This window comes from Hypomesus transpacificus, chromosome 4 (genome assembly GCF_021917145.1).
Source record: "Hypomesus transpacificus isolate Combined female chromosome 4, fHypTra1, whole genome shotgun sequence".
Lineage (NCBI taxonomy): Eukaryota > Metazoa > Chordata > Actinopteri > Osmeriformes > Osmeridae > Hypomesus > Hypomesus transpacificus.
In genome coordinates this window covers 2,250-25,556 of record NC_061063.1, presented here as the reverse complement: position 1 = coordinate 25,556, position 23,307 = coordinate 2,250, and the positions used below count along the sequence as shown (strand labels likewise).

The 23,307-nt window shown below is 48.9% G+C and overlaps 1 protein-coding gene across 1 annotated transcript; it reads right to left on the bottom strand.

Moving 5' to 3' along the window:
• Positions 1-12,411: 12,411 nt before the first annotated feature.
• On the bottom strand, positions 12,412-22,381 carry pecam1a (platelet and endothelial cell adhesion molecule 1a). Its single transcript, XM_047019802.1, has 15 exons — positions 22,173-22,381; positions 19,897-20,190; positions 19,610-19,746; positions 19,243-19,387; positions 18,775-19,035; positions 18,274-18,558; positions 17,730-18,029; positions 17,124-17,405; positions 16,536-16,671; positions 15,658-15,731; positions 15,299-15,352; positions 15,049-15,138; positions 14,859-14,915; positions 13,587-13,609; positions 12,412-12,934 (listed from the first exon to the last, which is right to left on the bottom strand). The coding sequence occupies exons 1-15, from the start codon at positions 22,276-22,278 to the stop codon at positions 12,704-12,706; spliced, it is 2,475 nt and encodes an 824-aa protein (XP_046875758.1). The 5' UTR covers positions 22,279-22,381; the 3' UTR covers positions 12,412-12,703.
• Positions 22,382-23,307: the final 926 nt, after the last annotated feature.

Below are 23,307 nucleotides of genomic sequence, written 5' to 3'. Positions count from 1 at the left end.
TGCTTCAGGCAGTTTCTAAATCTCTCTGTTCTGAAATCTCTCTGCTGGTGTTATGGCCTGTACTGGTTACATCACAGCCAGCACACCCAAACTACTATCTATAAAAACAACTGTGTCTTTGATTGTGAAAGAGAATAAGGTCAGAGATACGAGTTCAATCCTTCAAAACACTGCAGCTCACAAACAAGGTCCTCAATATCGCAATGTGCTATGTGACTGCACAAACAAACTGGTGTTTGGTGCAGATCTGTTCAGTCAACAACTGGGCAGAGGGAGGGAATACGTTACGTTCAAGATCAAAGATTTCCCACCCATCTTAATGAACTAATGTAAACACCACTGGCCAGACCACATGACCTCCAACCTACACCTGCCCCCTGCATCATGGACCTGCCCGGCCAATCGCATCGCTCCGTTTGGAACACGGAGTAAGCGAGCACTGCCTCGACCAACTGTTGTGTCATATGGGTCATAAATCCACCCCGCTAATTTTAACCCTTCGCTCAATACGGCATTAAAAGGTCAGATGTTTTTGGCCGTCAAAATGTTGGTGCTCCGGAACACAGAGCTTTGATGAACATGAACACAATGAACAGGAACACAATGACACTTATTGAGGGACTTGCTGCGCTTGTTGGTTAGTTAACTGATTGAACTGCTTGTACTCGCTGTGAATTATATTATTGTTGCTTGCTTTCCTCCAGGTACACTCTGGGCACGTTTGAGGATCATGTTGTTTAACTGTAGCTTGTTTACTGTAACTACATGCTCTTCTGGTTCCACCCATTGGCACTTATTTGCTTTTCACAAAGTATGCTTCGTGTTTTGGTTCGTTGTTTATGATCAGTGACCTCTGCACTTAAAGCTGTCTCTTGTACGACGCTTAGGACTACATGTAAATGTAACAAACATTTTACAAGCTGGTTTACAGTGGGTTTCAGGTTTTAGATCATGAAACTGTAAAATACAATTGCAGTGTGTATGTGTGTGTGTCTGTGTGTGCTTGGGCATGTTAGAGTAAGTGTGTGTGTGTGTCTAAGTGCGTATTTGTATGTGTGTGTCTGCATGCACATGTTAGAGTAAGTGTGTGTGACTGTGTGTGAAAGTTTGGCTGAGCGAGAAATTCTGCGCTTTTGGGTGTGTGCGCGAGGAAAAGAGAGGGTGCTGTGGGAGAAAGCATCTGTCGTGTCTAAGAATGTGCGTGTCTGTGTGTGTTTTTGTGTGTGCGTGCATGAGTGTGTGTGTGTGTGTGTGCACATGATCTAAGTGGCTTGGAGGCCAAACCTGGACATGCCAGAGAAGCTGCTGCCAATGCTAAGAACATGGCTGCTCTCCACTGGTTTACTGTTACTGAGGGACTCACATGTCCTGATCAACAACCCGATAGAAGACATAGCTGTCCCTGACTGGGTGGAGGATTGCTGGATCATCTCACTGCATTTGACCCTTAACCCTTAACGGGAGTCCGGAACACACCAGGATCTGTCCTGATTGGTTTGAAAACACCAGGATCTGTCCTGATTTGTTGGAAGGAAGACGGAGGGGGTCTGCACGACTAAACACACTAAACATACAAACGTTCCACCAGTTCTGCAATAAGGTTTTTTACTTTGACCGTGGTGTTCCTGTGCCACCCCCCTACTTCCTGTCCTCCCCCCAGGACATGGAGCTGAAGGTGGGGAACACTGGTGGGAGAGGGCTGTCTAGACTAATGGAGGTGAGAGTAATTGGATGTTATGAGTGTATAGAGTTCCTCTGCCTCTTATAAGTAAAGAGGGGAGGAGGAGGAGGGGGGGGGGTTGAATAATGGTGTTACCCCATCCTGACATACACACCCCTAGTCAGTAAGCACACACACACACACACACGCACACACACACACACACACACACACACACACACACACACACACACACACCCACCCCCCCACACACACACAGGATAATCAGGGAGAAATACAGTGCCCTCCAAAAGTATTGGAACAGTGAGGCGAATTCCTTTATTTTTGCTGTAGACTGAAAACATTTGGGCTTGACATCAAATAATGAACGTGAGACCAGAGATCAACGTTTCAGCTTTTATTTCCAGGTATTTACATCAGGATCTGATGCACAACTAAGAAAATATCACATTTTGTTTGAATCCACCCATTTGTCATGTGAGCAAAAGTATTGGAACAGATATACTTAAAACATATTTAAGTGAATAAGACTTAATATTTAGTTGCAAATCCTTTGCTTTCAATAACTGCAGCAAGTCTGTGACCCATTGACGTCACCAAACTTTTGCATTCTTCCTTTTTGATGCTTTCCCAGGCTTTCACTGCAGCCTCTTTCAGTTGTTGTTTGTTTTGTGGGGTTCCTCCCTTCAGTCTCCTCTTAAGCAGGTAAAATGCATGCTCTATAGGGTTTAAGTCTGGAGATTGACTTGGCCAGTCTAATACCTTCCATTTCTTGCCCCTGATGAACTCCTTTGTTGTTTTGGCAGTGTGTTTTGGGTCGTTATCTTGCTGCATGATGAAGGCTCTGCCAATCAGTTTGGTTGCATCTTTCCTTAAATTGGCAAGCCTAAGCCATGACATTACCTCCACCGTGTTTCACAGATGAGCTTGTGTGTTTGGGATCATGAGCAGTTCCTTTCTTTCTCCAAACTTTAGCCTTTCCATCACTTTGGTAAAAGTTAATCTTTGTCTCATCAGTCCATAAAACTTTGTCCCAGAATTTTTGAGGTTCATCTCTGTACTTTTTGGCAATTTCCAGCCTGGCCTTCCTATTCTTCTTGCTAATGAGTGGTTTGCATCTTCTGGTGTAGCCCTTGTACTTTTGTTCATGAAGTCTTCTGCGAACAGTAGATAGTGATACCTTCACTCCTGCCATCTGGAGGTTGTTGCTGATCTCACTAACAGTTGTTTTAGGGTCTTTCTTTACAGCTCTCACAATGTTTCTGTCATCAACTGCTGATGTTTTCCTTGGTCTACCTGTTCGACGTCTGTTACTTAGTACACCAGTAGTTTTCTTCTTCTTCAGGACATTCCAAATGGTTGTACTGGCTATGGCCAATGTTTCTGCAATGGCTCTGATTGATTTTCCATCTTCTCTAAGACTCACAATTGCTTGTTTTTCACCCAAAGACAGCGCTCTGGTTTTCATGTTGTTTTCACCTCTGAATACAGTCTGCATAGACAAAACCTATCTTACCCAATCTGAACCTGAGTGTAGACATTCAGTGGTATTTATTGATTGAATAATGTATGTAATAGGACACACCTGGGCAACAAAACACACCTGTCAGTCACATGTTCCAATACTTTTGCTCACGTGACAAATGGGTGGGTTCGAACAAAAAGGTGATATTTTCTAATTTGTGCATCAGATCCTGATGTAAATACCTGGAAATAAAAGCTGAAACGTTGATCTCTGGTTTCACATTCATCGTTTGATGTCAAGCCCAAATGTTTTCAGTCTACAGCAAAAATAAAGGAATTGGCCTCACTGTTCCAATACTTTTGGAGGGCACTGTATTTCATTATTGCCCCCCTTGGATACAAGCCAAGAGTGGAACTCACACTTTTGGTGTGTGTCTACACCTCCCATACTGCCTTCTAAACATAGCCTTGCATCCCCTTCCTTTCCCCCCTGCCTGTCCAGGGGTCCATGTCACACACTGACAGATGACCCAAGATGTACCTTAGTGATGGAGACTTACATTTACATTTAGTCATTTAGCAGACGCTCTTATCCCGAGCGACTTACAGTAAGTACAAGGACATTCTCCCCGAGGCAAGTAGGGTGAAGTGCCTTGCCCAAGGACACAATGTAATTTTGCACGTCCGGGAATCGAACCAACAACCTTCTGATTAATAGCCGACTCCCTAACCGCTCAGCCATCTAACCTCCATCTGACTTCTAGATGTCTGGATCACAGAGCCCAGAACCAGAACCAGACACACAGGGTAGCAGAACCCGAGGGTAAGACTGTCTCCCACGGTAGCCCCCCCCCCACACACACACACACCTCAATGCATTACACTGCATTTCTACCTTTCATCCTTCACCCGCTTGAATGAACGACATTGGTGACACCGTCCCTGCTCCCGGACACACTACCAGGCGGTCAGGTGATCCTGTGAGGGGCATGGGGGTCCTTATAAGGGCAGAGCTGCAGGAACAGAACAAAAGGGTTAGGACACTGCCAAGGCCAGGGGCATTAACGTGCTAACAACAAGCTGACGGGCAAGTTGAAACACCACGGAGCAGCCCCCCAGACCCAGATTCCTCAGCTACCTGTTGACTCTCATTAATCCTGTGGGGAGCATTGTGCCTGTGTGTGAGGCTCACTATTCTGGGACGCGAGGCCAAGGAGGTCTGTGGGGACAGAAACACAGATCTAACACTGCCCTGACCAGGGATGTCTGTAGGGGCACAAACACAGATCTAACACTGCCCTGACCAGGGAGGTTCTAAGAATCTACCTCTTCAAGGGGTCTGGGGGGGAGGACGGCAGAAAGACAGACAGACAGACAGCAGAACAGACAGACAGACAGACAGACAGACAGACAGCAGAACAGACAGACAGCAGGACAGACAGACAGACAGCAGAACAGACAGACAGCAGGACAGACAGACAGACAGCAGAACAGACAGACAGCAGGACAGACACACAGACAGCAGGACAGACAGACAGCAGGACAGACAGACAGACAGCAGGACAGACAGACAGACAGCAGAACAGACAGACAGACAGCAGAACAGACAGACAGACAGCAGGACAGACAGACAGACAGACAGACAGACAGACAGCAGGATAGACAGACAGCAGAACAGACAGACAGCAGAACAGACAGACAGCAGAACAGACAGACAGACAGCAGGATAGACAGCAGGACAGACAGACAGCAGGACAGACAGACAGACAGCAGGACAGACATACATACAGCAGAACAGACAGACAGCAGGACAGACAGACAGCAGAACAGAGACATACAGACAGACAGACAGACAGCAGAACAGACAGACAGACATACAGGCAGTCAGCTCTAATCTCAGGGTTAGGCCCAGTGAGTAGATCCAGTTGCACTCATGGCAGAGGTTGTGTGAGGCTAAATGAAGAGGCAGTAATCCTGGGACCTGATGGGGGGATGAAGAGAGGGATGGAGGCAGACAACATGGAAGGAAGGAGAGAGGTCTGAATGGAGGGAGGCACAGATGGAGGGAGAGATGCAAGGGAGGGTGGGAGTGGGATAGAGGGATGAAAGGAAAGAAAGGGATGCTTGGAGGGAAAGAGAGAGGGGGAGGGTCGGAAAGAGAGAGGGGAGGAAATAGGAGAATGGGGGACAAATTGGGATGAGAGACAGTAGCAGGGATGGGGGAAGGAATGGAAAGATGGAGAGAAAGGAGTTCCTCCATCTGAGCATGCCAGGTGCAGCCGCTCCTCGCAGCAACGTGACGAGGGGTCAGGGGGGATTTATTTAAAGAAGGTGCGATCACTTGGTCAACATGGTTTCCTACTGTCATCTGGAAACGTTTCAGTGGACTCTCACAAAACTGTCGTTTCGTTTATCTTGATCGTCTATCTGTGAAGGGAATCACTCGTGCACACACACACACACACACACACACAAACGACCCTCCACCCCAACACCAAACACACATACAGCCAGCACGACAGAGCTCACGGGCCAGACTAAATCGGTCCGTCCTGTGAAGGAGTCAGACTCCACCTGTCCCAGCATGCTCTGGGGGAGCCTCATGGTTGCCATGCCTCATGGTTGCCATGCCTCATGGTTGCCATGCCTCATGGTTGCCATGCCTCCGGACTCTAGAGTTGCTGATCCCGCTCTGGGGAGTCACAAGCACATAGTTTCCTTGGGAACTGGTCCACATGACAAAGAGGGACATTCGAAAGGCCGACTGTGCTTGGAAAGTCATCTCAAACATGAAGACGACAGGAAACGGGTCTCAAAACAAAACAACTAAACAGATATATGTTTGCTGTGAGACACGAGAGGTTAATCTGGGAATACGACAATGTAAATGATGTGTGAGGTGACAGATGGTTGCTAAGTGGTGATTGGTGATGGATGGGTGGTAAGTGGTGATTGGTGATGGATGAGTGGTAAGTGGTGATTGGTGATGGATGGTTGGTAAGTGATGATTGGTGATGGATGTAATGAGTCTGAGGTGAACAGGTCCAACCCTTTAACCCTGGATGAACGTCCCCATGGTGATCCTGCATCAACAGACAAGACTCACTGTGTGTGTGTGTGTGTGTGCTTGTGTGTGTGCTTGTGTGTGTGTGTGTGTATATTTAGCCAGTCTTGCCCTTGAGTCTCTGAGCCATTCTCTTGACTTGACCTAGAGGTTTTGTCAGTGCTTCAATTTTCCAATGACATTTGATCCTTTTACTACATTAAACATGTTTTTCTTCTGTTATTCTACTTTATTATATCAAAAAATACAATAATATATACAGTACCAGTCAAAAGTTTGAACACACTTTCCTGTATGTATATATATTCCATGGGCTTTCCATTCCTCTCTCCCAGCTCTGTCTCTCGTGACAGCATCACAGGAACAGGTGCAGAGCTCTCAGGCTGTGAGGGTGTAAATGTGGGTTTTGTCCCAGGGAAGCGCTATCTGCGGTGCGTGTGTGTGTGTGTGTGTGTGTGTGTGTGTGTGTGTGTGTGTGTGTGTGTGTGTGTGTGTGTGGGTGTGTGTGTGTGTGTGTGTGTGTGTGTGTGTGTGTGGGGTGTGTGTGTGTAGGTGTGTGTGTGTGTGTGTGTGTGTGTGTGTGTGTGTGTGTGTGTGTGGGTGTGGGTGTGTGTGTGTGTGTGTGTGTGCGTGTGTGTGTGTGTGTGTGTGTGTGCGTGTGTGTGTGCGTGTGTGTGTGTGTGTGTGTGTGTGTGTGTGTGTAGGTGTGTGTGCGTGTGTGTGTGTGTGTGTGCGTGTGTGTGTGCGTGTGTGTGTGTGTGTGTGTGTGTGTGTGTGTGTGTGTGTGGGTGTGCGTGTGTGTGTGCGTGTGTGTGTGTGTGTGTGCGTGTGTGTGTGCGGGTGCGTGTGTGTGTGTGGGTGTGTGTGTGCGTGTGTGCCCGCGGCGTGCCAGCCTCGGAGCCGCTCTCCCTGCCCCACAGCACCCTATAAACACCCCGGTCCCACTAAGATGCTCCGCTGTCCAGAACTAACCTCACATGAAAGCCTTTCCTGTGGTGCAGAGCCAGGACTGCCATGGGGAGCTGGATCAGAGCTTTATAGACTGTTTAGAACACTGCTCAGTGTTCTGTATCTGTCAACACAGAGGAGGAGGGGTGAGAGGGGGCAGAGAGAGAGGGAGAAGCAGAGAGACCAGAGGGAAGACAAGGGAGAAGAGGTGAGAGAGGCAGGGGCGGTGTAGCGAGGGGCAGAGAGAAAGAGAGAGAGAGAGAGAGAGAGAGAGAGAGAGAGAGAGAGAGAGAGAGAGAGAGAGAGAGAGAGAGAGAGAGAGAGAGAGAGAGAGAGAGAGAGAGGGGGGCAGGAGAATAGAGGCAGGGCACGGTGCTGGAAGTATTATAATGGAGGAAAGGTCTGTTTGTGTAAAGATAAGGTTACTAGCTCTAGGCTTGCATTCATGGAACATGAAGGAGAGATGGCTGGCTAATGCAGTGTAACATGTTGATGCTTGATTACACAAGAGGGGGGGGGGGGGGGGTGATTTGGCTTGGCCCTGATCCTGGTTGGCAGCTGTCAGCCAATGGCATGGACAGGGGGTGAGCTCTCTGAAGGTTACGAGCAGGAAGTAAGGTGTGTGTCTGTGTGTAGTGGTGGGTGTGTATATATATATGTTTGTGTGTACTGTGTGTGTGTTTATGTGTCAGGGTGATGGGAGCCCAGATAATGATTGGACCTGAACTTAAACCAGAGGTGGCACAGTGAACAATGGTGTGGATGCCTCTCCCTCCTCCTCCTCCTCCTCCTCCTCCTCCTCCTGCTCCCTCCTCCTGCTCCTCTTCCTCCTCCCTCCTCCTCCTCCTGCTCCTCCTCCTTCTCCTCTGCCCCCTGTGGAGCCCTGCCATAACAAGCACTCTGCATCAGACTATGTGTATTCACCAGCCAGCCCCTACAGCCCCTGGTCCCCCTCCTGCCCCAGGCTTTAGTTCCTCTTTGCCCCACTTCCGCTCTCACTGTGCTGGGCTCGGCTCTGGAGACATGCCCCCTGGAGGCACGGAGGCAGAAGTGCAGGAATAGAGGGATAGAGGGGAGCGATGGAGGAAAAGGAGAAGGGATTGAGAGAAGATCAGTTGACTGCTGAACCAGTTACATCATGTAAACGAAACCCCAGATGGAGGCTGGGCTATCCCAGAATGCAACAGCAGCATGAGGAGCTTGCCCCAGTGTCTCCAGCCAGGAGTCTGCCAGCTCCGCTCTTCAGGGAAACCAGGCGACACCGAGGTGTGGACACATCACATGCCTCCCCAGGAGGACTGAAAGAAGACTCCTACCTTGCCAAGCTCAGATATCCTAATGAGACACACACCTGGAAAAGCTGTCTGGCTGAGATCTGGTGGTGTGTGTGTGTGTGCGTGTGTGTGTCAGGATCATGGTGTGTGTGTGTGTGCGTGTGTGTGTCAGGATCGGCCGACAGTCCCTCGTACCTCCTGAAGGTGACACACACCGGAACTCAACATGGTGCCCGGGGAGTCGAACGCACACGAGTTCAACCAGATCCCATCGGACAGGATCCATTCTCTCCATTTACCTTCTTACGTATCATGAAGGGAATGTGAACCATTCTTATCGTTGGTTTTGGATGATAAATGAGGAGTTATGTAAGCAATGGTGACCTGTTGACAGCGATGAACTTGTACAGTAGCAAACACACGTCCTGTACTGAGGCAAATAACGTGTGTGTGTGTGTGTAGGTGTGTGTTTATGCGTATCTGTCCACTTCATGATTAATGACAGCGATCACCACAGTCTACCACACCTTTAGAAGAGAACATCAATAGATTTTTAGAAGGGGAATGTCTAAACCGGATTACTGTCCAGTGTTCATTCTGCCACCTGGCTGGCTTCTACCACACAAGAAACAACGGAGGTTTCAGAGAAAGACGTTCCCTGCAACAATTACCTCACCACTGTGCATGACACACACACACCATACTTCCCCCATAAGGCAAAGTGAAAGACAGGATATTCCCAGAATGCATTTCACAGGGGTCAACACACCAATTTTAGCAGAGAAGCCAATGGCAGAGCAGGAATCCTTCTCTGACACGGGAGGAGAGGTGTCGGGTTCTGTGGACGAGACACGGACACACGCAGCCGTCAACCGGAGACAGGACACAGTGTTCAGTCCACCTGACTAGAACTGAAACCTTACTGATGGGGTCAATACACATGGATCACTCTCTCTCTCTCTCACACTCTGTCTCTCTCGCCTTCTCTCTCTCTCTCTCTCTCTCTCTCTCTCTCTCTCTCTCTCTCTCTCTATCTCACACTCTGTCTCTCTCTCTCTCTCTCTCTCTCTCTCTCTGTAAGATACTGTCTCCTTAGCTTGCCAGTACCGCTAAAGATGATCTAACAGGGCTGTTCATCAAGCTGCCAACCACCTTCTATTTCAACTATGTTAAACTAAGTGTTTATGAAATGTTCCCCGTACACTTCTTAAGAGTGGTTTAAAGGGTTAAGGTTTAGTGATGTGTGATGAAGGACAGCAGAACAGGCTTCTGCTAGGGCGAGGAACCCCGTCTCTGTAGAGAGGGACTCTACGAGCCATGATCACTGTGTGTGTGTGTATGTATGTATGTAACCCCCAGTGTTCAGAGAGCCTTATGGGGCAAGTATGTGTGCCTGTGTGTATGCCCAGGAATGCTGATATTGTGTAACAGGATGCCAGGGGTCTTGAACATCACATGACTTGCTACGGAGAATGCAGCAAGAGTGTGACCATGAAGAGCAAAGAGTCCTGGTCACAGGATCACTGACAGGGTCCTGAACCAAGGATCACTGACAGGGTCCTGAACACAGGATCACTGACAGGGTCCTGAACAAAGGATCACTGACAGGGTCCTGAACCAAGGATCACTGACAGGGTCCTGAACCCAGGATCACTGACAGGGTCCTGAACACAGGATCACTGACAGGGTCCTGAACACAGGATCACTGACAGGGTCCTGAACCAAGGATCACTGACAGGGTCCTGAACCCAGGATCACTGACAGGGTCCTGAACACAGGATCACTGACAGGGTCCTGAACCCAGGATCACTGACAGGGTCCTGATCACAGGATCACTGACAGGGTCCTGAACCCAGGATCACTGACGGTCCTGAACACAGGATCACTGACAGGGTCCTGAACACAGGATCACTGACAGGGTCCTGATCACAGGATCACTGACAGGGTCCTGAACACAGGATCACTGACAGGGTCCTGAACACAGGATGACTGACAGGGTCCTGAACCAAGGATCACTGACAGGGTCCTGATCACAGGATCACTGACTGGGGAGGAACTCCATATGAGAGGAGACAGGAGAGGAGAAGGAAACAGGAGACAGGAGAGGAATGGAGGAGAAGACAGACACCCTGAAGGAGCCTGGGAGAAAGACCTGCTAGGAGCTGGAAGCTAACCAGTCCCATCGTGCTCCACCAGACCAGGCAGCTAACCAGTCCCATCGTGCTCCACCAGACCAGGAAGCCAGGCCTCTGGGTCCCGTTACAGAAGATTTCATCTGGACTTTACGAGGGACTTTTCATATTTAGCCACACTCCCTGGATGACCTACAGCCAGCCTATCACATTTCCCCCCCATAACATTACCCAGATTGAAGCCTGTTCCTGCAGCGCTGGGAGTATTAATACAGTGTTAACAACTTCTTCTCCTCCCTCATGGCCAGAGTTAGTGTTTACACAAGTCTCCCGTCCCTCAAGTCAACCTAATTGTAGGTCAGAGGCAGCTGAGACTCATTTGATTTGATCACTGAATGACTTTCGTGATTGTTTCTTTGCTTTCATCAATCTGGAGAGTTCTAACCAAGCACACCTCATGTGCTGGGCTCAAGTCTAGCTGCTGCTTGGTCACATGATTAATTAGCTGACCGGGGCACCCTTTATAGTAAGACTGTGTGATGTCATCATATGGATATTTTAGACAGGCAGAAACCTATTTTTGACAGGCAGAAACCTATTTGAGACAGGCAGAAACCTAGACAGTTGGCACTGAGGTCCTGAGAGGAGCAGGGCTGGGCTGGCTTTTATTTTCCCGAAACATGTTAAGCCCCATATATTTCTAGTAATCTAAAAGCACAGTAATCAGATATGTCGACAGTCACACACACACACAGGCACACACACACACACAGGCACACACACAGGCACGCTCCCAGCCTTGTGCCACCAGCCCGCCCTCACATTCTCTCACGTACACACACTGAGCTCCAGTCTCAACCCTAACTCATCATGCCTGTATCATGAAGAGAAACAGCAGCTCCTATAGGTGTGTGTGTGAATGTGTGTGAATGTGTGTGTGTGTGTGTGTGTGGGGGGCAGATGATGGCAGCTAAGCTGGTGGTAGGCTGTCAGAGTCATCTGAGGTTCAGGTTCCCCGGCCTTCATCCTCGACCCTCTCTGCTTCCTGTCACAACCAGGCCACTCGTAAGCCTACTGTCGACAGCATGTGTGTGTTTGTGTGTGTGTATATTCTGAATGTCTGCTTTGTGAACATCCCCAGCCCCTGTGTGCAGTTTGATGGGGGGATGGAATCACCCTCTAACAAAGACTTGATGCTATGACAACAGTGTAAGACTGCCTCTACTGAGCGGGATGCCAGGTGGACTGGATCAGGTTCCATTTCAGGACTGTCAGAAGGGGGCCCCCTAGTGGACACTGACAACACTGCAGCCTTGGTACTTGGTTAGACTTGTGCTTGACTCCTGAGTGGATCCACCTACAATACGGTTACAGTTCAGACCCTATTACTATATCATATGTTCTGCAGAAATGTTCTAGCCTTAATGAGTCTTTGCATCAGTGTGTGTCACTGTGTGTGTGAGACAGACACAGAGCACCCAGCACCCAGCACTCAGACAGTGAGACAGACACAGAGCACCCAGTACTCAGACAGTGAGACAGACACAGAGCACCCAGCACTCAGACAGTGAGACAGACACAGAGCACCCAGCACTCAGACAGTGAGACAGACACAGAGCACCCAGCACTCAGACAGTGAGACAGACACAGAGCACCCAGCACTCAGACAGTGAGACAGACACAGAGCACCCAGCACTCAGACAGTGAGACAGACACAGAGCACCCAGCACTCAGACAGTGAGACAGACACAGAGCACCCAGCACTCAGACAGTGTGAGACACAGACACAGAGCACCCAGCACTCAGACAGTGTGAGACACAGACACAGAGCACCCAGCACTCAGACAGTGTGAGACACAGACACAGAGCATGCCCTCTTTATTAGGAGATCACAACAGAACACGACCAGGTGACAGTCTGCACAGCCATTTAGAAAAAGGTGTAAAAAAAAGATACAAAATGTGTTTCCTGTTTAAAAACGCAGCATTACTAATAAAGTAGTGTGTGCAGTAACAGCTCAGGCTGGTCGAGGAGCTGAATAAGTTAGAGAATAAATATTCCTGGTGTGTTCTGACAGAATTTGCAGTACAACCGACAAGTCTAGAATCTGTGTCATCACCAGAGGTGTTTATCTGGCGTTCTATTCATTACAGTCACTATTATCAGCGCAATTGTTGTGGTCGGCATGGTCACAGTTGCTGTTGAGGTTGCCATGGCTACCGTTATTGAAGTGGTTCCCGTGGTCTTCTGGACCATTGTGGTCGCCACGGTCACTGTGAATGTTGACGCTGCAGTGTTCTACGTAGTCGTCATGGTCACGGTTGTCATTGTGGTTCAGTTGGGCGTACTCCAGTGAACCCTGCTGAGAAGCCTGCAGGAGGGGGGGGGGGGGGGGGGAAAGGAGGGGAAGGGAGAGGGAGAAAAAGAGAAAGAGGCAGAGAGAGAGAGAGAGGCAGAGAGAGAGAGAGTGGCAGAGAGAGAGAGAGAGAGGCAGAGAGAGAGTGGCAGAGAGAGAGAGAGAGAGAGATAATGAGATAGAGTGATGTCTCCACTGCTCATGCCACAATAACAGAGCTCTCTCTCTCTTCCTCTCTCTCTTCCTCTCTCTTCCTCTCTCTCTCTCTCTCTCTCTCTCTCTCTCTCTCTCTCTCTCTCTCTCTCTCTCTCTCTCTCTCTCTCTCTCTCTGCAGTGACACAGCAGAGCCACCAGGGTCCCCTCAGGAGGGACTGTGAACCAGGCAGGACAGACAGACTCCAGAACTTTCTCACAATGGGAGACACCTTCTCTCCATAAGGGGTCCCTCTAAGACAATACAAGCTTCTGTCAGCCATTGTGTGTACAATGGGTGTACTGTGTGTAATGTGTGTGTGCATATGTCTGTGCTGTGTGTGTGAGTGTGTTTGTGCTGTGCGTGAGAGCTGTGTGTGTGAGTGTGTTTGTGCTGTGCGTGAGAGCTGTGTGTGTGAGTGTGTTTGTGCTGTGTGTGAGGGGTGTGTGTGTGTGTGAGGCATGCCCTACTCACTCCGTCAGCCTGTTCTGAGACACCTGCAAAAACAAAACAGGACAAACTCAGGAAATAAAGGAACCAGTTTTTTGAAAAATGTCTTTCAACCTATTCAAACTTTTTTAGAAAATGTTTTCAAGATTTGGAAACATTTTGTTGTAATTTTTCTTTCAAAACTTTCATTCGAAAGTATTTTTGCAACCTATCAAAACCTTTCGAAAATATTCTTTCAAGCTTTCAAAACTTTTTTTCAGACAGTGAGATGAAATAGGAGAACAGAGAAGCCTAAAAGAGCAAACTAAAGCAGAGCAGAGTGCAATAGAGTATAGTAGAGTCCTGCTCAAGTACTCTTCAAACTTTCTTTTGGATATCTTTTGTTTTCGAAAGTATTTTTCAACCATTGGAAACAATTTTTTCAAAACTTTTTTTTCAAAAACCTTTTTAGAAAGGAAAGTATTTGATACCAGAAAAATCTGCGTAAGTAAAGTAACAAAGTATTTGTACATGGTTACTTCCATCTCTGCTAGGAGTAAATGCTTCTCAAGACTGATCATAGCCTAGCCTCAAACATACAGACTCATAGCCTCAAACATACCGACTCATAGCCTCAAACATACAGACTCATAGCCTCAAACATACAGACTCATAGCCTCAAACATACAGACTCATAGCCTCAAACATACAGACTCATAGCCTCAAACATACAGACTCATAGCCTCATACATACAGACTCATAGCCTTAAACATACAGACTCATAGCCTTAAACATACAGACTCATAGCCTCAAACATACAGACTCATAGCCTCAAACATACAGACACACTGTGAATCTGTTCGCGTCTAGGCTGGGTGCTCCAGTCTAACAAGGCCAAGACACCACCCTTTATTGTATTCTCTGTTCCCCTGAGCTGCACCATGCACACGTATTAACATTTGGAAGGAGAAGGTCACAAGCTTCACAATGGTCATAGAGGATGATGAGCAGGCTATTTTTCCCTGGGTTATCACACAATGGAACAGTCCCTTCTGTTAGGGGTTAAAAGCTTGATGAATGGGGCTCTGTTTGGCCGCTATTGTTGAAACAGGAAGTTGACTTGGACGCGAACAGGAAGTGAACACCTTGCTGTGCTGAGTGGGCTACTTTAATGGCACATTCTCTTTGAGACAATGCTCAAAGTGTTTACATTTCACGTCAAGAGTCTGTGGCCCGCTTCCTGAGAAAGGCGGGGTCTGTCATCTGATTGGCTGGGTGTTACCGGACTAGAAGCAGGAAGAGGATGTTTCTGTTACCATGCACGGAGCCCTGCACCTCGCTGTACACCGTGTCTGTTCCTGGCTTCACAGGAGCTGGGGAGGCACACACAGCTGTCACACACACATCCTCTTTTATAAACACACTGTGTCTGTATGTGGTGTGTCAGTCCAGACAAACATGACATCATTATCTGCCCTCCTCCTCTTCCTCGCCAGGCGTCCTCACCTCTGTCAGGGTTGGCAGGTGGGGGCAGGACCTCAGTGTACTGAGTCTGTGCTGCCTCTGGACGCTCATCGTGGCTCGGCTCATCTGACTCTACACACACACACACGCACACACACACACACACGCACACACACACACACAGACATGCACACAAACATACACTATGATTATAAACAATAACTAAATAGATTTGGACTGAAAAGGTTAGTTTCAGAGAAGGAAGTAAGCTACGGCTCGCTGTTAAACTGACCTGATCCTGAGACGTGTTCACTCCAGACGCTCCTCCCCATGACCCCTGGAGTGACTGAGAACAGAGACACAGGGCAGCTGGAGTGACTGAGCACAGAGACACAGGGCAGCTTGCATGTAGGTCACAGGAAATTTTGCAGGTAAAGTAACAGTATACATTCAGGCGAGTTCTTGATTTGATTTGATTGTGCGTTCGTAAAGGAAAAGGAACGTATCCATTTATCCAGCATTTATATAAACATGCCATGTACAGCATCAGGTACATGGCAGGAGACAGAAGGGCAGTAAGGTCTGGTACAGTCCCCACATACTGTAGTAAAAAAATAAAATAAAAATAATCATAATAACATTAGACATTACCATTGGCGGCTTCGTTGAGTAAGCCCAAGGTGACCTCTGCCCCCTCCCCATCTGTTTTGGTACCAGCCGGTTTCCTGAGCAGGACAGGAAATGAGATGACAATCAACACACAATTCTAACAGGAAGCACTTTTGAACACAAGTTCAAGTTCAAGTTCAAGTCTTTTATTTGTCAGGTGCACAGAGCAACACAAGGTTAGACTGGGCACTGAAATTCTTAAGACAAGACAACGCAAGCACTTGGCATAACATAACATATAAGTACACAGAACAAATTTACATCTATGCTGAGCTTAGATAAGTGAACTTCCTAAATATACAGATAGCAATAAATAAACGACTATACTAACCCTAACACTAAAACTTCCTAGTTTCTAAAACTCTAAAACTTCCACATTCCATTGGCTGAGACATGGTATGTGATCTGCGTGCTTCAGGACTGACTGGATGTCTGAGCTGGAGAGATTCTCTCTGGTAGGCCTGCCTTCCAACCTTATCCATCTGAAGAATTAGCTGGTTGAAACGCTTAGTTACAGGGACACAAAACAACAGGGAGATATAGAGGCAGAGCTACAGGGAGGTATAGAGGCAGAGCTACAGGGAGGTATAGAGAGGCAGAGCTACAGGGAGGTATAGAGGCAGAGCTACAGGGAGGTATAGAGAGGCAGAGCTACAGGGAGGTATAGAGAGGCAGAGCTACAGGGAGGTATAGAGGCAGAGCTACAGGGAGGTATAGAGAGGCAGAGCTACAGGGAGGTATAGAGGCAGAGCTACAGGGAGGTATACAGGCAGAGCTACAGGGAGATATCTACAGGGAGATATAGAGGCAGAGCTACAGGGAGGTATAGAGGCAGAGAGTCTCCCAGGCTCACTACTCACACTGACAGTTCAGCTGACCTCTTCCTCCTCTGGAAGGGAAGAAGCCGTTTTTTGGCGAGCAGGATGAGGATGAGGATGAGGGTGAGGAGGACGCAGACCACTGCGATCGACCCCTTCTTCCAGCCCGCCACACTCACTGCACACAGCAACCACAGACAGGGTTAAAGGTCAACCACAGACAGGGTTACAGGTCAACCACAGACAGGGTTACAGGTCAACACAGACAGGGTTACAGGTCATCCATAGACAGGGTTACAGGTCAACCATAGACAGGGTTACAGGTCAACCACAGACAGGGTAAAAGGTCAACCACAGACAGGGTTAAAGGTCAACCACAGACAGGGTAAAAGGTCAACCACAAACAGGGTTACAGGTCATCCACAGACAGGGTTACAGGTCAACCACAGACAGGGTTAAAGGTCAACCACAGACAGGGTTAAAGGTCAACCACAGACAGGGTTACAGGTCAACCACAGACAGGGTTAAAGGTCAACCACAGACAGGGTTAAAGGTCATCGGGTCAAGGTTCAGCCCATTTCAGCCTGTGTGTGTGTGCGACTGCAGTTTCAGAGCGACCCCTCCCCTCACCTCCCATGGTAACCACGGCGCTCTGCTGGCTGTGGTTGGAAGGGTTGGAGCTGACGCAGTAATATCCGCCGGCGTGCTTCTGCCCGAGGTCTGTGATGCCGTGGGATCCTGACAGCTCATTGGTTGTCTTGAAGGCGAGGGGCTTGGTGGATGTGGTGTGGAACCAGGTGAAGGTGATGGGAGGCGTTCCTCGCTGCACGGAGCAGGTGAGGGTCAGGTGGTCCCCCTCCGCTGCTTGGCCGAGGGCAGGAGACAGCGTCAGGACAGGCTGGGACACAGGCTCTGGGGAGGACGGACAGAGGGTTCACCCTAAATACACAGACTTGAGACACTTTTCACCTTCGCTAAAGACAAATCTAGCGACTTTCTGCTACCTCGGCAACCTCCGTTTGTCGTTGTTGAGCAGCAGCAGAATAACTGTAACTGTACTTCCATGTTGTCATAGCCACTAGTCATATAAGCACAGCCAGAGCTCTCGGATTCAATGTGTTTTCGTTTCGATTTGATCAAAAGCGACATACAATGAATGCATGTTTACACTATCCTTATATTATAGTAAATACAGCACGTGATACATTTTTCCGATGTGTGTTAGAGTTGCCTCACCGATGATGGTGGCGTGTTGGAGCCGGCTGGCCGCGCTCTCCCTGGAGGCGGTCCTAAGGGGGTTGTTGCTGGCTTGACAAACAAAGCTGCTGATGTCAGAGGCTTTCTGTATGGACGAGACGTTGAAGAGGGCGCGCTCGCCGCTCCTCCACACCACCTTGACCTCCGACCCCCCCATGGGCCCCCGCAGGATGTAGCTGATAGGGAGGCTGCCCTGGGAGGCCTGGCAGAGCAGCTGGAAGGGCCTACCCAGAACCAGACTGCCCCCTACCACTGACAGCAGGGGCACGGACACAGGTACTGAAGGAGGGAGGGAGGAGGGAGGGATGAGGAGGGAGAGAGGGAGGGATGGGGAAGGAGAGAGGGAGGGATGGGGAAGGAGGAAAGGAGGAAGAAGAGGAGAAGAGGTTAATAAAATTGAACACAACGTAGTGAGTATATAACCACATGCACGTGGATACATCCTTAGAAAACAGACAACCTAACAAATCCAACCTAACAAATCCAAACGAGGCGAAGAGAGACAAACCCTGCTTCAGTTCACCTTTGACCTCCAGGTGGAGGTGGGTGCTGTTCTTGGCGATGAGGTTTCCCAGGTTCCGCCCCTGGGCCCTGCAGGAGTAGTCAGCGCTGCTGGACGGCAGGGCCACGGAGCTGTAGCTGCCTCCAGGGGCCTCCAGGGGGTGCTGGTCCTTGAAGAGGGAGAAGTTGACGTCCTGGGGGCGGAGCCTGTCGGAGACCAGGCGGGAGACGGAGCAGGTGAGGGTGAAGCGCTCGCCCTCGAACACCTCTCTGGGGTCCATCGTGAGGACTGGAGTGGAGAAAAGCTCTGTGGAAGGCAGGCATTACTAGCTGAGTGTCAAGCAAGAAAGGATTAACGTACGGTCAAGGCTGCTACATGTGGTGTGTTCATATATTTCGGCACAAATATACATTTGTTTGCCTGTAGATACTGCATCTAGGGCTTACTGTGCAGAACGACCAACTTGAAATCAGTGTTAAACTGACGGTGATGCTCTCTGATGTCAGTGCTAAACAGCCTCACCCTTGACAGTGACGCTCTCTGAGGTCCCCTTCTGCACGTTCTTCATCTCCGCCTTGCAGTCGTACTCTCCCGAGTCCTCGGCCCTCACCTGGAAGCGGTGGACCAGGCTGGTCAGGCCCTTCTTCAGGACCTTGTGGTCCTTGGTGAGGAAGACCTCAGTTTTGGGCGGGGGGTTCACCACCTTACATACAAACTCCACCACGTCACCCTCCACCAAGGTCTTGGAGGGCAGGACGTTCATGATGGGAGTGATGAAAAGGCCTAGGACAGCATCCACAACAAAAATACGAATGAATTATTATCGACAGTGATCGTGTGTCTTGATGTATTATTAACGAAGCTCACTGGTTATAACAAAGTACGGACACTGTTAAAACTGTAATACAGTAAAATATATCACATGATGGAAGACTTCTGTTGAATACAGTAACACAGGTTTCGACGACCCAGATCCCAACAACCAATCACCTTTCACCAAGACCCCAACGGTGTTGCTGTGATTGGACAGTCCGGCCTGCGGTACCATGGTGACGGTGTAGGTGCAGTAGAGCTTCCTGTCCCCAGCGTGGTCCAGCAGTACCTGAGTCTCTGCTGATGTGGTGGAGGAACGCACCTGACGGAGTCATGGAGACACCAAGGACTGGTCGGTGGGCGGTCGTTGTTTGATTGATCAGTTTGACTGGAGCGACTACAATCACACTGGCATGTCTGCAGTGTTCTGTGTGGTGTGTGTGAGTGATGATGTGTGTGTGTGTGTCTGCAGTGGGGTGTGTGGTTGTGGTGTGTGTGTGTGGCGGTGTGTGTGTGTGTGTAGTGTGTGTGGCGTGCGCCTCACAGTCTTGAGCTGCTCCTGGTCCAGGTAGAAGTGGAAGCTGAGCGAGCCTTCCTCCTGGGGGGCGCTGCAGATGGCCGTGACCTCCTCCCCCTGGAACAGCTGCAGAACACTCAGCTGCAGCTGTGGAGTCTGCAGGCCTGGGAGGCAGGGGGGAGGTAGGGGTGGAGGTAAGGGTGCGGAGGGTAAGGTGTGGAGAGATGTTGGTGGGGGAGTCAGGTTATGGGGGTGAGCTTGCCAAACGCCATCGATAAACCATGACCCATAGAACTGACCTGCATTTGTCATACCTGTGACGGTGAGTTTGCGGGCATGGCTGGTCCTGCTCTTGTCGTGAACTTTGACCCTGCACTCGTACGTGCCTGAGTGGGCGGCCCGGGCCTGGAACAGGAAGTAGGACACGCTGGCGTCGCTGGAGTTCTTGGAGTAGACCTCGACGTCGTCACGAAGGAACAGGAAGTGATGCGTCAGAAGGCCAGAGGAGCCGTGGCTAACGCTGACCTCACAGCGCCAGGTCACATGGGTACCGCTCGCCACGTCAGCAGAAGGAAGCAGGGTGAGGTGCACACTGTTGATGGTGTATGCTGCACACACACACACACACACACACAGACATACACACTGTCAGAACACACGCACAAGTAAGAACAAACACACTTAACCATGACAAGAACATGCAAATGTAACTGCACACGCACAAACAACACACAGAGAACATACACACATTAGAAAAACACACAAACATGGACACACACACACACACTCTCTCTCTGTCTCTCAGGTGAAGAGCAGTTGAAGCAGAGTCTGGCTCTGGCCTCCATCCAGGGGAGGAGGAAGGAAAACTGACCTTCCTTTCCTCTGGGAGAAGCACACACAACCATCTACACACACACACACACACACACCCCTCCACCCACACTCAAACTGCAGCTAAACAATGTCACTGAAGCTAAGCTGCCCCAACAAAGCAGCCATTTATCCTGCATCCTCCAAGACGCCGGCCCTGAGCCCAGCTGGGCCGAGGGAGTTGGCATGGCCCGCTGCACCAGACACACTCAGCCATTTACACTGGGCAGCGATCGGCGGTAGGGCATTGGACTACAGATCAAGAGGTCACAGGTTCAAATCCCCCTTGGTGTAGCTTTGGAAATGAGTGTCTAACAAATGAACTGTTACAGTTCATTTAGTTGTCTAGCTAGTTGTCTAGCTACAGTGGTGGTAAAGAAACCAGGTAAGATTTGTAAAAAATACAATAAAAAAACTCCTATAAACATGTGGTTTAATCTAATAAGGCCCTTTGACACTTGGGGGCGCTGTTTCTCTTTTTCAACGTTACGCAGCTGTAATATAACAATCTAGCTCTGGCCCAACTCAAGACACAACATGTTCGAACGACAACCCAGCTCTGCATGCAGGGCAGTTTAAAGGTGCTGTAAAGATAATACCATGATGTGCTTCTCACTACATTATATACGTGTGCAATGAGTTGCTGAAAGCATGTGCAAAGTGCGAAAACTTTGTCGCACTCAAATGTGGAGGTAGACTGTTGAACAGTTTCTCATCCGTGTTCAGCTCAGGTTTAGTCACAGCGACCTATCTACGTCAGATCACAGACAGTTTATATAACCTGCAGTCTGTTACTCAGCTGGTACGATGCAAAGACAGTAATTAACACATAAAACACTCAGAGACGTCATGTAGGTATGTTCTGATATCTGCAATTGATTTAGCTAGTTTTTGCGAGGGGGCGGAGCTTCAGCTCCTTCAGGCGACACGCCCCCCCCAGTATCAAGCAGAGTAGACTGCTGATTTTCTCACGATTTCAAAGCATAATTTAACATACTTGTCTGTGTTTTTTTTCATTTGAATTTGGATGAGTACAACACATTCTTATGTGGTGTGATGAACTTAAAACTCATTTTCAGTTCTGCTTTACAGCACCTTTAAAGGTTACAATACTAGGTCGCAAGCTCCCTGTTACACCAATCCTGTAGGAAGGGCTTTTTGAGGTTCTCTCTCACACACACACATACGCACACCCTCACACACACACCCTCACACACACACACCTTCACACACACACATGCTGTGGGATCGGAAGTTTATCTATCTCACGCTGATGCAAACAGCAACCAGCTGCACTTCACTAAAAATACCTTCAATCAATCAGAGAAACGGTGTGAGAACACCAGGGTGAGACAATAGTGTTCCCGCTTCCTTCCAGGAGAACAGTTGAGTAAAAATAGCATAAAAATAACCCTCTTTCGTCAGATCATACAAACGGGAGGTACTAACTGGCCTCAAACTGTCTCTGAGTTCCTCTAGCTGTCCATGGCTAACATATTAAATATTATATTATATTCTAGCTTTGTTCACACAACATCAGTGTGTTATTAACTAATCTTCACAAAGTACAAATTCATACAAACTCATGGGATACCAGTTTACAGGAACTCAAACTCACAGAGTAGCAGAGTAAAGTGACCTAATCCACACAGAGCACTAATGTAATCTAAAGTCCTACTCACATCCACACAGAGCACTATTGTAATCTAGTCCTACTCACAGGTCTGGCTCTCTTCTGTCCCTGCGTGTGGAGAGGTAGAGACACGCATGAAGAAAGTGAAGAATATCTGAGACCAAAGAGACAGGTAGACGGCTCTGCTGTCCATCCTGCACGCTGCGGTGTGTGTGTGTGTGTGTGGGGAGGGGGGGGTCAGAGGGAGAGAAACAGCTACTCCTTCAGATGGACACTGAGAGCTGGAGGGGCAGTCCCTCTCACAGGGACGGGATGGAGGGGAAGAGGGGTGGAGGGGTGGAGGGATGGAGGGATGGAGGGGTGGAGGGATGGAGGAGTGGAGGGGTGGAGGGATGGAGGAGTGGAGGGGTGGAGGGATGGAGGGGTGGAGGGGTGGAGGGGTGGAGGGATGGAGGAGTGGAGGGCGTGCGTGTGTTTAGGTGTGTGTTTAGAGGGTGTGTCTCTTCACTGGGACATCAGCACCTTGTCTTGTTTGGTGAAACAGGAAGTGAGGAAATGCCTGTTGCTTCCTCAGGATAAGAAGCCTCCTGCTGTTGTTTATTCTGCTAACAGCAAGACATTAGATGTGTGTGTGTGTGAGAGAGAGATGGTGGGGAGGGTGGGAGGACAAGCGAAGCACTCATTCCCTGAACACTGAACACCTCAATCTTGAAAAAGAAAGTTGCGTGACTGAACTCTTGACCACTAGATGGTACTCACGGCTCATGAAGAGGAGAGCAACAGCCGCTGATCGCCCAGGCCTGTCTCTCTCTCTCTCTCTCTCTCTCTCTCTCTCTCTCTCTCTCTCTCTCTCTCTCTCTCTCTCCCCTCCCGTTCACATCCAGACCAAAGGTCTCATCCTACTGCCACATGGAGTGGGTCTAACTCCTTGTATGAAGTCCCATTCACTTTGATGTCCGCCCCGGTAAAAACTGTGCCTGGAAAAATACGGACCTTTCTTGACATTGAACTACAACCATTCCTACAGTTTCATATAACATAACGTTAAATAGCAAACTGCTATAATGGCTATGCAAACGACAGTGATAATTATTTATGTGAAAAAATATGCCAGGTCTAGAACTTCCTGTGAAGTTATAAACGTGACTTTTAACGACCCGAAGAGGTTATTTTAACTAGTTACTATCAATAGCTAATAGCAATCTAGCTATTACTTTCTCCC

Coding starts and splice junctions, on each gene's coding strand:
- pecam1a (XM_047019802.1), bottom strand. CDS start 22,278: ATGGACAGCAGAGCCGTCTACCTGTCTCTTTGGTCTCAGATATTCTTC. Junction 19,036..19,242: donor CGTTGGGGTCTTGGTGAAAG/GTGATTGGTTGT, acceptor ATGCTGTCCTAG/GCCTTTTCATCACTCCCATC. Junction 18,030..18,273: donor CCTCCACCTGGAGGTCAAAG/GTGAACTGAAGC, acceptor TCCCTCCTTCAG/TACCTGTGTCCGTGCCCCTG.